We start from the raw sequence: 18,288 nt of genomic DNA, 5'->3' as shown, positions 1-18,288 counted from the left end.
CCAGCTAGATCTACTGTCTCTATTTCATTATGACAGACCAGCTAGATCTACTGTCTCTATTATATTATGACAGACCAGCTAGATCTACTGTCTCTATTATATTATGACAGACCAGCTAGATCTACTGTCTCTATTATATTATGACAGACCAGCTAGATCTACTGTCTCTATTATATTATGACAGACCAGCTAGATCTACTGTCTCTATTATATATGACAGACCAGCTAGATCTACTGTCTCTATTATATTTGACAGACCAGCTAGATCTACTGTCTCTATTATATTATGACAGACCAGCTAGATCTACTGTCTCTATTATATTATGACAGACAGCTAGATCTACTGTCTCTATTATATTATGACAGACCAGCTAGATCTACTGCTGTCTCTTATACACATCTGTACTGTCTCTATTATATTATGACAGACCAGCTAGATCTACTGTCTCTATTATATTATGACAGACCAGCTAGATCTACTGTCTCTATTATATTATGACAGACCAGCTAGATCTACTGTCTCTATTATATTATGACAGACCAGCTAGATCTACTGTCTCTATATATTATGACAGACCAGCTAGATCTACTGTCTCTATTATATTATGACAGACCAGCTAGATCTACTGTCTCTATTATATTATGACAGACCAGCTAGATCTACTGTCTCTATATATTATGACAGACCAGCTAGATCTACTGTCTCTATTATAATATGACAGACCAGCTAGATCTACTGTCTCTATTATATTATGACAGACCAGCTAGATCTACTGTCTCTATTATATATGACAGACCAGCTAGATCTACTGTCTCTATATATTATGACAGACCAGCTAGATCTACTGTCTCTATTATATTATGACAGACCAGCTAGATCTACTGTCTCTATTATATTATGACAGACCAGTAGATTTACTGTCTCTATTATATTATGACAGACCAGCTAGATCTACTGTCTCTATTATATTATGACAGACCAGCTAGATCTACTGTCTCTATTATATTATGACAGACCAGCTAGATCTACTGTCTCTTATTATGACAGACCAGCTAGATCTACTGTCTCTATTATATTATGACAGACCAGCTAGATCTACTGTCTAATTATTAATATGACAGACCAGCTAGATCTACTGTCTCTATTATATATGACAGACCAGCTAGATCTACTGTCTCTATTATATTATGACAGACCAGCTAGATCTACTGTCTCTATTATATTATGACAGACCAGCTAGATCTACTGTCTCTATTGTACTATGACAGACCAGCTAGATCTACTGTCTCTATTCTATTATGACAGACCAGCTAGATCTACTGTCCTATTATATATGACAGACCGCTAGATATACTGTCTCTATTGTATTTGACAGACCAGAGATCTACTGTCTCTATTATATTATGACAGACCAGCTAGATCTACTGTCTCTATTATATTATGACAGACCAGCTAAATAGTCAGTCTGTTAGATCTGTTGTGTCTAACCTAGTCAGTCTGTTGATCTGTGTCTCTAACCTAGTCAGTTCTGTTAGATCTGTGTCTAACCTAGTCAGTCTGTAGATCTGTTGTCTAACTAGTCAGTCTGTTAGATCTGTGTCTAACCTAGTCAGTCTGTTAGATCTGTGTCTAACCTAGTCAGTCTGTTAGATCTGTGTCTAACCTAGTCAGTCTGTTAGATCTGTGTCTACCTAGTCAGTCTGTTAGATCTGTGTCTAACCTAGTCATCTGTTAGATCTGGTGGTCTAACCTAGTCAGTCTGTTGAGATCTGTGTCTAACCTAGTCAGTCTGTTAGAATCTGTGTCTAACCTAGTCAGTCTGTTAGATCTGTGTCTAACTAGTCAGTCTGTTAGATCTGTGTCTAACCTAGTCGGTCTGTTAGATCTGTGTCTAACCTAGTCAGTCTGTTAGATCTGTGTCTAACCTAGTCAGTCTGTTAGATCTGTGTCTAACCTAGTCAGTCTGTTAGATCTGTGTCTAACCTAGTCAGTCTGTTAGATCTGGTGTCAACCTAGTCAGTCCTTGCTAACCTAGTCAGTCTGTTAGATCTGTGTCTAACCTAGTCAGTCTGTTAGATCTGGTCTAACCTAGTCAGTCTGTTAGGTCCTGATAGATCTGTGTCTAACCTAGTCGGTCTGCTAGGTCCTGATAGATCTGTGTCTAACCTAGTCAGTCTGTTAGATCTGTGTCTAACCTAGTTCAGTCTGTTAGATCTGTGTCTAAACCTAGTCGGTCTGTTAGATCTGGGTCTAACCTAGTCGGTCTGTTAGGTCCTGATAGATCTGTGTCTAACCTAGTCAGTCTGTTAGATCTGTGTCTAACCTAGTCAGTCTGTTAGATCTGTGTCTAACCTAGTCAGTCTGTTAGGTCCTGTTGAATCTGTGTCTAACCTAGTCGGTCTGTTAGATCTGTGTCTAACCTAGTCAGTCTGTTAGATCTGTGTCTAACCTAGTCAGTCTGTTAGATCTGTGTCTAACCTAGTCAGTCTGTTAGGTCCTGTTGAATCTGTGTCTAACCTAGTCAGTCTGTTAGATCTGTGTCTAACCTAGTCAGTCTGTTAGATCTGTGTCTAACCTAGTCAGTCTGTTAGGTCCTGTTGAATCTGTGTCTAACCTAGTCGGTCTGTTAGATCTGTGTCTAACCTAGTCAGTCTGTTAGATCTGTGTCTAACCTAGTCGGTCTGTTAGATCTGTGTCTAACCTAGTCAGTCTGTTAGATCTGTGTCTAACCTAGTCAGTCTGTTAGATCTGTGTCTAACCTAGTCAGTCTGTTAGATCTGTGTCTAACCTAGTCAGTCTGTTAGATCTGTGTCTAACCTAGTCAGTCTGTTAGATCTGTGTCTAACCTAGTCAGTCTGTTAGATCTGTGTCTAACCTAGTCAGTCTGTTAGATCTGTGTCTAACCTAGTCAGTCTGTTAGATTGACTCTGGTCTGAAAACACATTGCTGACGCACCTTATTTCTCACGAGAAAATACTAATCTACCAGATTCACTTGAATCGACTTTATTTTTAAAAAAGTCTATAAAATAAATTAAAATACATTTAAATAAAATTTTAAATAAAAAAATTATTTTAGAAAAGGACAGGAAGTGTAAATCCACTGGGGGAGAAAACAGATATTATCCTTCGTCTAAGAGACGTTTTATTGGATAAAACAACACATTTAATTAAACATTCATACTCCCACATTCCAGCTACCCAATCACAGCTACACGCATAAACGGTCAGGGGTCTAAGAGACGTTTTATTGGATAAAACATTCACACTCCCACATTCCAGCTACCCAATCACAGCTACACGCATAAACGGTCAGGGGTCTAAGAGACGTTTTATTGGATAAAACATTCATACTCCCACATTCCAGCTACCCAATCACAGCTACACGCATAAACGGTCAGGGGTCCAAGAGACGTTTTATTGGATAAAACATTCATACTCCCACATTCCAGCTACCCAATCACAGCTACACGCATAAACGGTCAGGGGTCTAAGAGACGTTTTATTGGATAAAACATTCACACTCCCACATTCCAGCTACCCAATCACAGCTACACGCATAAACGGTCAGGGGTCCAAGAGACGTTTTATTGGATAAAACATTCATACTCCCACATTCCAGCTACCCAATCAAAACACAGTCCTTTTAACAGCTCACTGTCATCACAGCCTGTTAACACCATTAAAAGTAGTAAATGCTGTTCTCTAGTTGAACGTCACAAGGTATAAATAAATATATATAACCAACAATAACAAAATCAGTTCCATCACAACAACAGAAGGGTTCAACCAAGAATCACGTCCGTGGTTCACACTGTAGGTTTGTGTTTTACTTCAGCAAACTACATATTTGAGGATAAATTACATCTGCTAAATGTGTATATATATATGAAGTAAATCTCTTCAAAAACACAGTGTGCTGACAAAGCATGGTGCAGTAGAGAGGATTGTTGAAATGTTTTTTAAAAGTTGTTACATGGGCTTCAATAAGATTTGAAAGCAAGATTGATAACAGGTTTGTTTATAAATTAGTGTCCTAGGGGTGAAAGGTCACGTATGAGCAAAACAAACAAAGACAACCCGTTGAGTCTTCATTTAGAGAGAGAAGGGAAAAAAACGAGGCGAACACTTCATTCTTCAGGATATGTGGTCGGGGACGAGTGTGTGTGTGTGTAACGTATGAGTGTGTGTGTGTAACGAACGAGTGTGTGTGTGTGTGTGTGTGTGTGTGTAACGAACGAGTGTGTGTGTGTGTGTGTGTGTGTAACGTACGAGTGTAAGCAGCAGCAAGTGTACGTCTCCTTCAGACTAAAAAGACAGAGAGAGAAATCTCTTTACATGACCAGGGACAGTAAACAAATCACATCAAAACCACCAATTAAGATCATCATCATATCAACCAAGTCAGTCATCATCATCATCATCAGATCATTACAACCAAGTCAGTCATCATCATCATCATCAGATCATTACAACCAAGTCAGTCAACATCACTTTTTGAAAACAGTTTTTTTTTAACACTTAGTTTCAATCCAACTCAACTGTTTTAAGAGAAAAGAGAGAAGGAGAGAAGGGAAGGAGAGATGGGGAGAAGGAGAGAAGAGGAGAGAAGGGAAGGAGAGAAGGGGAGAAGGGGAGAGGAGAGAAGGGGAGAGAAGGGAAGGAGAGGAGAGAAGGAGAGAAGAGAAGGAGAAAATAAGGAGAGAAGAGAAGGAGAGAAGAGAAGGAGAGAAAATAAGGAGAGAAGGGGAGAAGGGAAGAGGAGAGAACAGAAGTAGGGTGAAGAGGAGAGAATATATAGTTTACCTTTGAAAGTTGGGCCAGTGATATAGATGAAGCATGATCATCAATCTGTTTGAGACAAAAATCTGATTACTCTCCATCACACACACACACACACTGTAGAGTAACACACACACACACACACGCTAGATATCTACTGTCAAAACCATGTTGATGGTATTAAATAGTCAGTTATGAAACTCTGGAAGAGACATTGCCATAATAAACACACATCAGCTTGGTAATGAGACATGAAAAGGACCATTAGAAATGAAAAAGTCCCCAAACAACCTAATCATTTTTATTTATTTTTTACCTTCAGAACAAATGATTTACAAAAAAAGGACCAGTTAATTTCATAAAACATCCAAAAAGTCTTAGTGACATTAAATTAGGTCTTTGTAAAAATATGTTTTTTAAAACAGCACCCCCTCCGCCAGTTTCACGGGCGTCTAGTCCCCCTCCCCCAGTTTCACGGGCGTCTAGTCCCCCTCCGCCAGTTTCACGGGCGTCTAGTCCCCCTCCGCCAGTTTCACGGGCGTCTAGTCCCCCAGTTTCGCGGGCGTCTAATCCCCCTCCTCCAGCTTCGCGGGCGTCTAATCCGCCAGTTTCGCGGGCGTCTAATCCCTAAAATGATCGATCTAGCAAGCTTGTATAGGTGTTAGCAACATGCTAACACCCTGTGTGACTTGCTTCTTGTATAGGTGTTAGCACACATGCTAACATCCTGTGTTCAAGGCACACTTAACCAGCATAGCTACCACAGCATTCTGCAGTGATACTCCATCCCATCTGGTTTGGGCTTAGTGGGACTATCATTTGTTTTTCAACAGAACAATGACCCAACACACCTCCAGGCTGTGTAAGGGCTATTGGACCAAGAAGGAGAGTGATGGAGTGCTGCATCAGATGACCAGGCCTCCACAATCACCTGACCTCAACCCAAGTGAGATGGTTTGGGATGAGTTGGACCGCAGAGTGAAGGAAAAGCAGCCAACAAGTGCTCAGCATACACAGCCCATCTGTAAATAGCCCACCCAACTACCTCATCCCCATATTGTTATTCATTTGCTCTTTTGCACCCCAGTATCTCTACTTGCACATTCATCTTCTGCACATCTATCACTCCAGTGTTTAATTGCTATATGGTAATTATTTCGCCTCTATGGCCTATTTATTGCCTCCCTACTCTTCTACATTTCCAAACACTGTACAAAGATTGTTCTATTGTGTTATTGACTGACTATGTTTACTCCATGTGTAACTCTGTGTCGTTGTCTGTGGCGAACTGCTTTGCTTTATCTTGGCCAGGTCACAGTTGTAAATGAGAACTTGTTCTCAACTGGCCGACCTGGTTAAATAAAGGTGTTCTCAACTGGCCGACCTGGTTAAATAAAGGTGTTCTCAACTAGCCTACCTGGTTAAATAAAGGTGTTCTCAACTAGCCTACCTGGTTAAATAAAGGTGTTCTCAACTAGCCTACCTGGTTAAATAAAGGTGTTCTCAACTGGCCGACCTGGTTAAATAAAGGTGTTCTCAACTAGCCGACCTGGTTAAATAAAGGTGTTCTCAACTAGCCTACCTGGTTAAATAAAGGTGTTCTCAACTAGCCTACCCGGTTAAATAAAGGTGTTCTCAACTAGCCTACCCGGTTAAATAAAGGTGTTCTCAACTAGCCTACCCGGTGAAATAAAGGTGTTCTCAACTAGCCTACCCGGTTAAATAAAGGTGTTCTCAACTAGCCTACCTGGTTAAATAAAGGTGTTCTCAACTAGCCTACCTGGTTAAATAAAGGTGTTCTCAACTAGCCTACCTGGTTAAATAAAGGTGTTCTCAACTAGCCTACCTGGTTAAATAAAGGTGTTCTCAACTAGCCTACCTGGTTAAATAAAGGTGTTCTCAACTAGCCTACCTGGTTAAATAAAGGTGTTCTCAACTGGCCGACCTGGTTAAATAAAGGTGTTCTCAACTAGCCTACCTGGTTAAATAAAGGTGTTCTTAACTAGCCTACCTGGTGAAATAAAGGTGTTCTCAACTAGCCTACCTGGTTAAATAAAGGTGTTCTCAACTAGCCTACCTGGTGAAATAAAGGTGTTCTCAACTAGCCTACCTGGTTAAATAAAGGTGTTCTCAACTAGCCTACCTGGTTAAATAAAGGTGTTCTCAACTAGCCTACCTGGTGAAATAAAGGTGTTCTCAACTAGCCTACCTGGTTAAATAAAGCTGTTCTCAACTAGCCTACCTGGTTAAATAAAGGTGTTCTCAACTAGCCTACCTGGTTAAATAAAGGTGTTCTCAACTAGCCTACCTGGTTAAATAAAGGTGTTCTCAACTAGCCTACCTGGTTAAATAAAGGTGTTCTCAACTGGCCTACCTGGTTAAATAAAGGTGAAAATAAAAAATATAAAAATATAAGTGGGAACTCCTTCAAGACTGTTGGAAAAGTATTCCAGGTGACTACCTCATGAAGCTGGTTGAGAGAATGCCAAGAGTGAGCACAAGCTGTCATCAACAAGGCAAAAAGGAGGCTACTTTGAAGAATCTTAAAATCTATTTATTTTTTTGGTTACTACATGATTCCATATGTGTTAGTTGATAGTTTTAATGTCTTCACTATTATTCTACAATGTAGAAAATAAAAACCCTTGAGGTGTGTCCAAAACTTTTGACTGGTACTGTAGTTTTAAAAAAACAAGACAACACTAGAATGGTATGACAAGACATTTCACACACACACGTGCAGTGTTGTGTGTGTGTGTATATTCGTTACATACTCCTTTAGAGGATCCAATGGAAAAGTGACTGTGTTCTGAAGAACGATCTCCTTTGGAGGATCCGACGGGGAGGTTCTGAACGGGGAAGTGATTCTGTTCTGAAAAACGCTCACTGGAACACACAGAGACAGAGAGAGAGACAGAGAGAGAGACAGAGAGAGAGACAGAAAAAGAGAGACAGAGAGAGAGACAGAGAGAGAGACAGAGAGACAGTGACAGGAGAAAGAGAGAGAGACAGAGAGACAGTGACAGGAGAAAGAGAGAGAGTTAAATTCATCTTTTTCATTCAGACGCTCTTCTCCAGACAGACACACGTCCAAGTTTAAAATAGTCAGTCTAGAAAAATAAACAGGATTCACAACTTGTTTGAGCCTGAAATTCCAAAAAACCGACGGTTGTGAAACGGTCGTGTGTCTGTTACCCCCAGACCTGACCTGTTGTGTGTGTTACCCCCAGACCTGACCTGTTGTGTGTGTTACCCCCAGACCTGACCTGTTGTGTGTCTGTTACCCCCAGACCTGACCTGTTGTGTGTCTGTTACCCCCAGACCTGACCTGTTGTGTGTCTGTTACCCCCAGACCTGACCTGTTGTGTGTCTGTTACCCCCAGACCTGACCTGTTGTGTGTCTGTTACCCCCAGACCTGACCTGTTGTGTGTCTGTTACCCCCAGACCTGACCTGTTGTGTGTCTGTTACCCCCAGACCTGACCTGTTGTGTGTCTGTTACCCCCAGACCTGACCTGTTGTGTGTGTTACCCCCAGACCTGACCTGTTGTGTGTGTTACCCCCAGACCTGACCTGTTGTGTGTGTTACCCCCAGACCTGACCTGTTGTGTGTCTGTTACCCCCAGACCTGACCTGTTGTGTGTCTGTTACCCCCAGACCTGACCTGTTGTGTGTGTGTTACCCCCAGACCTGACCTGTTGTGTGTGTGTTACCCCCAGACCTGACCTGTTGTGTGTCTGTTACCCCCAGACCTGTTGTGTGTCTGTTACCCCCAAACCAGACCCCCAGCAGCAGCACCCCACCCCCAGCAGCAGCCCACCCCCAGCAGCAGCCCACCCCCAGCAGCAGCCCCACACCCCCAGCAGCCCCACACCACCACACCCCCTGCAGCAGCACCACACCCCCACACCCCTTACAGCACCACACCCCCTACAGCAGGTGTCAGAGAGCAGAGCTGCGGTCCAACGTCCCTTATTTGAATATCTTAACTGACACAATTCTCAGTTCTCAGTCACACAAACAATCCAGAGCTCCTCACTTAGAATCTAGATAAATGATCTGGGGCCCACTGCGTCCAACATCAGGAAGAAACGAATCTAGATAAATGATCTGGGGCCCACTGCGTCCAACATCAGGAAGAAACGAATCTAGATAAATGATCTGGGGCCCACTGCGTCCAACATCAGGAAGAAACGAATCTAGATAAATGATCTGGGGCGCACTGCTTCCAACATCAGGAAGAAACGAATCTAGATAAATGATCCGGGGCCCACTGCGTCCAACATCAGGAAGAAACGAATCTAGATAAATGATCTGGGGCGCACTGCTTCCAACATCACTGGATGCCACATCAGGAAGAGCCATTTAAAATGTCACAATAACGACTAATATACTTTGACAAATATACAGATATGATTATAAATGTTAAAAATGAACTGTTTTAAGTGAGAAATAGGCATTGGTCTGAAGCCCCCCCCCCCCCAAAAAAGCGAATAAATTCACATGAGCTCCACAACGCCTACTTCACCCATAATCCACCCAGGTTTTCCGGCACACAGCTTTGACCTACTACAGTAGCTATTGTTGGTCTGTTGTACTTCAAACCATGTGAAGGCAGGTTGCTTAGGATTTAAACCTTCTCTTAAACATCTTAACTCATACCCTTAGAAGGTGCTAGAACACTTCCCACAATAAAATGGGGTTTGTACTGTATACAAAATAAAATATTGGATTGTTCACACACCACACACACACACTAATCCAATTCAAAATTAAAATGACATTTTATTGGTCACATGCACATATTTATCAGATGTTATTGCGAGTGTAGCTAAAAGCTTGTGTGTTTCCGAACTCTGACGTCGCTCGTTCTAATATTTATATATTTCTTAATTCCATTATGTTACTTTTAGGTTTGTGTGTTTTTAGATATTACTGCACTGTAAAAAAAAATACACAACAACAAAGTAAAATAATGGAATTAAGAAATATAACACATGTACAGTTGAAGTCGGAAGTTTACCCCTAAGCCAAATACATCTAAACTCAGTTTTTCACGATTCCTGACATTTAATCCCTGTCTTAGGTCAGTTAGGATCACCACTTTATTTTAAGAATTGTGAAATGTCAGAATATGACTTATTTCAGCTTTTATTTCTTTCATCACATTCCCAGTGGGTCAGAAGTTTACATACACTCTATTAGTATTTGGTAGCATTGCCTTTAAATTGTTTAACTTGGGTCAAATGTTTCTGGTAGCCTTCCACAAGCTTCACACAATGAATTGGGTTAATTTTGGCCCGTTCCTCCTGACAGAGCTGGTGTAACTGAGTCAGGTTTGTAGGCCTCCTTGCTCGCAGACGCTTTTTCAGTTCTGCCCACAAATGTTCTATAGGATTGAGGTCAGGGCTTTGTGATGGCCACTCCATTATCTTGACTTTGTTGTCCTTGAGACATTTTGCCACAACTTTGGAAGTATGCTTGGGGTCATTGTCCATTTGGAAGACCAATTTGTGACCAAGCTTTAACTTCCTGACTGTTGTCTTGAGATGTTGCTTCAATATATTCAGATAATTCTCTTGCCTCATGATGCCATCTATTTTGTGAAGTGCACCACTCCCTCCTGCAGCAAAGCACCCCCACAACATGATGCTGCCACCCCCGTGCTTCACGGTTGGGATGGTGTTCTTCGGCTTGCAAGCCTCCTCCAAACATAACGGTCATTATGGCCAAACAGTTCTATTTTTGTTTCATCAGACCAGAGGACATTTCTCCAAAAAGTACGATCTTTGTCCCCATGTGCAGTTGCAAACCGTAGTCTGGCTTTTTTTAATGGCGGTTTTGGAGCAGTCTTTCAGGTTATTTCGATATAGGACTCGTTCTGTGGATATAGATACTTTTGTACCCGTTTCCTCCAGCATCTTCACATGGTACTTTGCTGTTGTTCTGGGATTGATTTGCACTTTTCGCACCAAAGTACGTTCATCTCTAGGAGACAGAACGCGTCTCCTTCCTGAGCGGTAATGACGGCTGCGTGGTCCCATGGTGTTTATATTTGTATACTACTGTTTACTAGTGTCCAGCCATCTTGTTTTTTTTGACGGCAGCCATCTTGGTTTTTTTGACGGCAGCCATCTTGGTTTTTTTGACGGCAGCCATCTTGGTTTTTTTGACGGCAGCCATCTTGGTTTTTTTGACGGCAGCCATCTTGGTTTTTTTGACGGCAGCCATCTTGGTTTTTTTGACGGCAGCCATCTTGGTTTTTTTGACGGCAGCCATCTTGGTTTTTTTGACGGCAGCCATCTTGGTTTTTTGACGGCAGCCATCTTGGTTTTTTTGACGGCAGCCATCTTGGTTTTTTTGACGGCAGCCATCTTGGTTTTTTTGACGGCAGCCATCTTGGTTTTTTTGACGGCAGCCATCTTGGTTTTTTTGACGGCAGCCATCTTGGTTTTTTTGACGGCAGCCATCTTGGTTTTTTTGACGGCAGCCATCCTGGTTTTTTTGACGGCAGCCATCTTGGTTTTTTGACGGCAGCCATCTTGGTTTTTTTGACGGCAGCCATCTTGGTTTTTTTGACGGCAGCCATCTTGGTTTTTTTGACGGCAGCCATCTTGGTTTTTTTGACGGCAGCCATCTTGGTTTTTTTGACGGCAGCCATCTTGGTTTTTTTGACGGCAGCCATCTTGGTTTTTTTGACGGCAGCCATCTTGTTTTTTTTGACGGCAGCCATCTTGGTTTTTTTGACGGCAGCCATCTTGGTTTTTTTGACGGCAGCCATCTTGGTTTTGACGGCAGCCATCTTGGTTTTCATTTGAAACATCTCTTCACCCTTTGCTTGTTTATAACAAATGCCGAGCCAGGGGCAACGTTGTAAATCCTAGTCAACTTGGTTCTGAAACTAATCGGCAGTCACAGAGAGACAGATAGACATCTCCATTCCGTGTTTAAAACAGGGATCTTCTGTGTATAAAGTGACGTGGAAGAACAAAAAGTTCAGTAATGATGGTTTTACAGAAAACCGCTCTGAGATTTAACTAAGTATCCTTATTAAGATGCTTTTGGGAAACCGAGGACCCTGGGAAATAAATTAGCAGAGAGAAAATTATGTATAAAAAAATATATATATATTTTACATAATTTTAAGTGTAAATTACACATTTCAGAAGACACCTTGCGGGGGTGGGGGGGGTAAATCCATGGAAATTTAAATGTGAGATGTAGGCATTGGTCTGACGCCGATAAAGGAATGCCCACCAACCCATTCCGGCACACAGCTTTGACCTACTCCAGTAGCTATTGTTGGGTCTATTGTACATCAAAACAATGTGTATGCATGTTGCCTAGAATTCAAACACCTTCTCAAAACAACCTAATTCCTACTCTTCGGGGGGAATGATGGACTTTACAGTGTCCTGCTATTAAAATGTATTTTCAGTGCATTCAGAAAGTATTCAGACCCCTCGACTTCTTCTACATTTTTGTTACGTTACAGCCTTATTCTAAAATGGATTAAATCAATACACAATGCCCCATAATGACATCACAATGCCCCATAATGACATCACAATGCCCCATAATGACATCACAATGCCCAATAATGACTAAGCAAAAACAGGTTTTAGACATTTTGGCAAAAGTATTCAAAATAAATACTGAAATATGATTTACATAAGTATTCAGACCCTTTACCCAGTACTTTGATGAAGCTACAAGCTTGGCACACCTGTATTTGGGGAGTTTCTCCCATTCTTCTCTGCAGATCCTCTCACGCTCTGTCAGGTTGGATGGGGAGTGTCACTGCACAGCTATTTTCAGGTCTCTCCAGAGATGTTCTATCGGCTTCAAAGTCTGGGCTCTGGCTGGGCCACTCAAGGACATTCAGAGATTTGTCCCGAAGCCACTCCTGCGTTGTCTTGGCTGTGTGCTTAGGGGTCGTTGTCCTGTTGGAAGGTGAACCTTCGCCCCAGTCTGAGGTCCTGAGCGCTCCGATTCAGGTTTTCATCAAGGATCTCTCTGTACTTTGCTCCGTTCATCTTTCCCTCGATCCTGACTAGTCTCCCAGTCCCTGCCGCTGAAAAACATCCCCACAGCATGATGCTGCCACCACCATGCTTCACTGTAGGGATGGTGCCAGGTTTCCTCCAGATGTGACGCTTGGCATTCAAGACAACGAGTTCAATCTTGGTTTCATCAGACCAGAGAATCTTGTTTCTCGTGGTCTGAGAGTCTTTAGGTACCTTTTGGTAAACTCCAAGCAGGCTGTCATGTGCCTTTTACTGAGGAGTGGCTTCCGTCTGGCCACTCTACCATAAAGGCCTAATTGGTGAAGTGCTGCAGAGATGGTTGTCCTTCTGGAAGGTTCTCCCATCTCCACAGAGGAACTCTGGAGCTCTGTTAGAGTGACCATCAGGTTCTTGCTCACCTCCCTGACCAAGGCCCTTCTCCACCGATTGCTCAGTTTGGCCGGGTGACCAGCTCTAGGAAGAGTCTTGGTGGTTCTAAACTTCTTCCATTTAAGAATGATGGAGGCCACTGTGTTCTTGGGGACCTTCAATGCTGCAGAAATGTTTTGGTACCCTTCTCCAGGATTGAGACAAGGCAAAGATCTGTCTCGGAGCTCTACGGACGATTCCTGCGACCTCGTGGCTTTGTTTTTGCTCTGACATGAACTGTCAAATGTGGAACCTTTATAAAGACAGGTGTGTGCCTTTCCAAATCATGTCCAATCAATTGAATTTACCACAGGTGGACTCCAATCAAGTTGTAGAAACATCTCAAGGATGATCAATGGAAACAGGATGCACCTGAGCTCAATTTCAAGTCTCATAGCGAAGGGTCTGAATAATTATGTAAATATTATTTTTCATACATTTGCAAATATTTCTAAATACCTGTTTTCGCTTTGTCACTATGGGGTATTGTGATGTCATTATGGGGTATTGTGATGTCATTATGGGGTATTGTGATGTCATTATGGGGTATTGTGATGTCATTATGGGGTATTGTGATGTCATTATGGGGTATTGTGATGTCATTATGGGGTAGATTGATGAAGGAAAAAATATTTAATACATTTTAGAACAGGGCTGAAAAGTTCAACAAAATGTGGGAAAAATGGGTTTGTATAGTTTCTGAATTTTTTAAATAAAATTATATTTAATCTTTAAATTTAACTAGGCAAGTCAGTTCAGAACAAATTCTTATTTACAATGAAGGCCTACCCCGGACGATGCTGGGCCAATGGGACTCCCAATCACGGCCGGATGTGATACAGCCTGGAATCGAACCAGGGACTGTATTGACCCCCTCTTGCACTGAGACGCAGCGACCTTAGACCACCAGGGAGACCTCGATGCACTGTGTATATATGTACTCACATGTTATACATCTTGCTTGAAGCCTTGACTCCTCCGATGGGTATTCTTCTGATGATGACAGAGGAGTTCTTGGATATCAAGGCCTCGTCGTCTTTGTATTCTACAGATCAGAGACGAGGGAATTACTGGTCTGTCTGTTGGTAGTCCCCCGGGCGCCACCCCAGATATCTAGTCCCCCGGGCGCCACCCCAGATATCTAGTCCCCCGGGCGCCACCCCAGATATCTAGTCCCCCGGGCGCCACCCCAGATATCTAGTCCCCCGGGCGCCACCCCAGATATCTAGTCCCCCGGGCGCCACCCCAGATATCTAGTCCCCCGGGCGCCATCCCAGATATCTAGTCCCCCGGGCGCCATCCCAGATATCTAGTCCCCCGGGCGCCATCCCAGATATCTAGTCCCCCGGGCGCCATCCCAGATATCTAGTCCCCCGGGCGCCATCCCAGATATCTAGTCCCCCGGGCGCCATCCCAGATATCTAGTCCCCCGGGCGCCATCCCAGATATCTAGTCCCCCGGGCGCCATCCCAGATATCTAGTCCCCCGGGCGCCATCCCAGATATCTAGTCCCCCGGGCACCAGCCTAGATATCTATATCTAATATAAAATCAATCCATCTGATCTATTCAATTTACATATGACGTTTTACATTCATGGTTGTCAGGAAGTACTTTTAAAGTCCACTGGCCTCAACCCCCCCCTTCAACGAAACGGCTCAAACCCATTGACCCTCTTCTCTATTCAAGCCCTGTCAAAAAAGATATATACCGGACCCCATTTGACCAGTAACCACAGTGGTTGTCTGGCTGTCAAGACCTCTTCATTCGAAATGTGTTCCCGACGGTGCTTATTGACACTAGTTTATTAGTGCTTATTGATCCCTGTGGTTGACACTAGTTTATTGGTGCTTATTGATCCCTGTGGTTGACACTAGATCAACTTATTTAACGTTAGATTTCCGTCCAGGCCCCGTTAAGTGCTGCTTCCCGATGGGGGTTCAGCATCAGCAAACGGCACGGAAAGCCCCTGCACTTGAGCTATAGCTCGTCAACCAACTTACTAGTTAGCTAAGTTTAAAAATAAAAAGCTACCTAGCTGTCATCCGAGGTTGAAGCAGTAATCTGGTTAGTTAGAAAGTAGCTAGTTAGCAATTAGCAGCAACGGGACAGTCAAACACAACACGTGTGTTTTGTCTGATAAAGTGATGGTAGATCAGGACTATATAGGTGATACGGAAAGAAAAAATATTCACCACGAAGAACTCAATAACATCACATTATACATTTCATAAAAGTTTTTAAAAAATGTCAGATTGGCTTTCCGTCACTGGACTAATTTGTTCTTAGCTAATAACTAGGTAGCAACAGCTGTCGGCAGCTTTGACATCCCAAGTGATTTAACTTAGTTAAGATAAATAAAAAAGTCTTCCTTTAAAAAATAATATATATGGTAAAACTACTTTCTTACCTTCTTTAGTTTGTGCGTTGGTGATTTGTAGGCCGCAGTCGACAGCTTTGAGTCTCTCTCGACCCATAATCTGTCTTTTCAGGTCGGCCAGAGTGATGTTCAGGCCATCGAAAGTGACCGTGTCGTAGTTGAGTTTAGATGAGAATTTATAATGTACACAAGACATGGTGGAAATGAAAAGGGACACAGACGTGTTCACTCGATGTCCCCAGACACTAAACTGATCATATGTAAGAGGGAACTCAATACAACAAGCTGTCCAAAATGACACAGAGCAAGTTCAATGGAAGTCGCTGAGTTATTAATGTAACTAAATGTTATTATCTAACGCGTCGGAAGGGGAAGAACAAAAAAAAACATGCTGATTGTGAGTTGTCAAATGGACTGAAATCACTTGTTTGTTTTTTTAGAGTTTTGTACCGTAGAAACTGGCCCAAAGCAACACACCGCCTATCAGAAACATGGTGGGGGGAAAAAAAAGCAATTTGACCAGATATTTCAACACATAAAATAAAAGGTAGGAAACTAAGACTAGTAAACAGTAAGACAAAAAAATAAAAAATACGTTACTTGCGTCCTTTACTGTCTAAAAAATAACAAAATAAATAAATGCGATCACTTGAGAGAATCAAGAGTTTGAAAATAAACCAAAAAAAACAAGCGCAAACACGACGGTATGTATAGCTAATTTATTCCCTGTGTAAAAGGGGGTAGCTAACTAGTTCATGTGAATTATGACAGAAAATAAAGACAAGTCTGGCCTTCTCGTAAACGCTAACGTGTAGCTAACAGTTAGCTTGCTGATAGACAAAAACCAAACAAGCTACCTAAACAGACACTGTCAACTCAAATTACATGAAGACATTAACCGGATACTACAACAAAAACATTAATATTTCAGAAACTATATATATAGTCATTACATTCCATGCAAATATCTGAATAATGTTGTATTCCTTTCCATTTTGAAGTGTCCAGAAATCAACCAGCTGCGTCGACTTCCCACTGAGACAAGAGGAGAGAGCTGTCATTTTGGCTCGGCGGCCTTTCTGCGCAGGCGCAGAAAAAGGAAAGGCCACGTTCAAGAACATCAGTCGCTTTGCTTCCTGCGCAGTCGACTGATGACGCAATCCAACACGTTTCCCCAATGGACAAGGTGTGTGACAATACACACCAACGGGTAAATGCAGAGGGGTCTTTTACTCAGTTATAAGGATTTTTTATTTTTTAAATTTAGCATTTTGACAAGGTCCCCTGTAAAACCTAAAGATTTTGTAAATTGTTTTAGATGCCATTCCCCTCAGGTGTTGCTCTGTTATTCAGGAAGGTGACCCTCAGAGTCTACCTTCTATTGACCCTGTTGACTCATCAGTAGGAAAGATTTGTTTATCTTTTGGTCCATTCAACAACAGAGCGATTACGAACCTTGTTTCAGCAGGATGTTGTATCTATACCTTATGTCATGCCTTATTGGAATGGATTTATTGATAATATCTGTTGGGAAAAAAGTTTGAATGTTGCCACACACATACCTACTTGTTAACAAAATTAAGGAAGTTTCCTTTAAAATGAATCATAAATATTATCCTGCCAACCACTATATGAAGAAGTTTAAAGGAAAACATCAACTCAAATTGCTCCTTTTGTAATGACCACCCAGAAACAGTGTTGCATCTTTTTTGGCATTGTATTCATGTGCCAAGACATCAGTAGGTTTATAATTGAACACATTTATGAAGATGTTACACTATTGTGGAGAGATGTACTGCTTGGCTTCTTTACCTACAATAGAAATAAGCTGAAACATTTTTATCTAATTAATTTCATTATTCTTTTGGCCAAATTTCATTTACACAAAATGTAAATTTTACAAACAAAAAAAACAAACACATTTTCTTACCCTACAAAAAGAAATTGAACTGTATTTTAAGACAATTAAATACTCTACTAACAAAAAAAGCTGTTAGAATTATAAATATGTCCCTTAAGCCCCGGCCTCGCCCCCTAGCCCCGCCCCAGCCCCGCCCCCGGCCTCGCCCCTAGCCCCGCCCCTAGCCCCGCCCCAGCCCCCGGCCTCGCCCCTAGCCCCGCCCCTAGCCCCGCCCCAGCCTCGCCCCTAGCCCAGCCCCGGCCTCGCCCCCTAGCCCCGCCCCAGCCTCGCCCCTAGCCCAGCCCCGGCCTCGCCCCTAGCCCCGGCCCAGCCCCGCCCCCGGCCCCGCCCCAGCCCCGCCCCTAGATCGATTATCCATTGTATATAATATATACTTGTCTTCCTTCATGTACTCTCTGTATTGATTTGTTGTTAATAAAACACATTTAAAAAGTGATCCGTTTTACTACTCAGAAGAATTTAGGTACCAAGCTACTGAGAAAATGTTGTGCTGTATCATTTTGGCCCGGTAGTATGAAACATTTGGGTAGATTTTGTGTAGCACAAAAGCGCTTGATTTTGCCAATTAACTCAACACAAGAATGTCTTGAACATATAACTAAATATTATCGTGGCGATTGTAGAAGCCTGCCGTAAGAAACTACTCATTTTGCAGTCCCTCATATTACATTTAAAAACAACATCTAAATTCACCAGTAGATGGCGCTCTAAAACCATTCATGATAAATGTTCGAAACGAGGCTTATCCTTTGATTTAACATCTAATATTTTG

General features: G+C 42.3%; 1 protein-coding gene across 1 annotated transcript; it reads right to left on the bottom strand.

Annotated features, from left to right (window-relative positions):
* Positions 1-3,562: 3,562 nt before the first annotated feature.
* LOC116360015 (E3 ubiquitin-protein ligase RBBP6-like) lies at positions 3,563-16,675 on the bottom strand. Its single transcript, XM_031814456.1, has 5 exons — positions 15,626-16,675; positions 14,162-14,261; positions 7,557-7,668; positions 4,807-4,851; positions 3,563-4,308 (listed from the first exon to the last, which is right to left on the bottom strand). The coding sequence occupies exons 1-5, from the start codon at positions 15,789-15,791 to the stop codon at positions 4,138-4,140; spliced, it is 594 nt and encodes a 197-aa protein (XP_031670316.1). The 5' UTR covers positions 15,792-16,675; the 3' UTR covers positions 3,563-4,137.
* Between the last annotated feature and the right edge of the window lie 1,613 nt (positions 16,676-18,288).

The sequence above is a fragment of the Oncorhynchus kisutch genome, unplaced genomic scaffold, assembly GCF_002021735.2.
Source record: "Oncorhynchus kisutch isolate 150728-3 unplaced genomic scaffold, Okis_V2 Okis06b-Okis10b_hom, whole genome shotgun sequence".
In the NCBI taxonomy this organism is placed as follows: Eukaryota; Metazoa; Chordata; class Actinopteri; order Salmoniformes; family Salmonidae; genus Oncorhynchus; species Oncorhynchus kisutch.
This window is presented reverse-complemented; position numbering and strand designations above follow the sequence as displayed.

What these genes read in the sequence shown, in the direction of transcription:
- LOC116360015 (XM_031814456.1), bottom strand. Translation starts at nt 15,791, where the DNA reads ATGTCTTGTGTACATTATAAATTCTCATCTAAACTCAACTACGACACG. An exon ending in CCATTGGATCCTCTAAAGGA is followed by an intron (nt 4,852 to 7,556) that starts GTATGTAACGAA and finishes TGTCTCAAACAG; the next exon opens with ATTGATGATCATGCTTCATC. An exon ending in CACTGGCCCAACTTTCAAAG is followed by an intron (nt 4,309 to 4,806) that starts GTAAACTATATA and finishes CTGTCTTTTTAG; the next exon opens with TCTGAAGGAGACGTACACTT.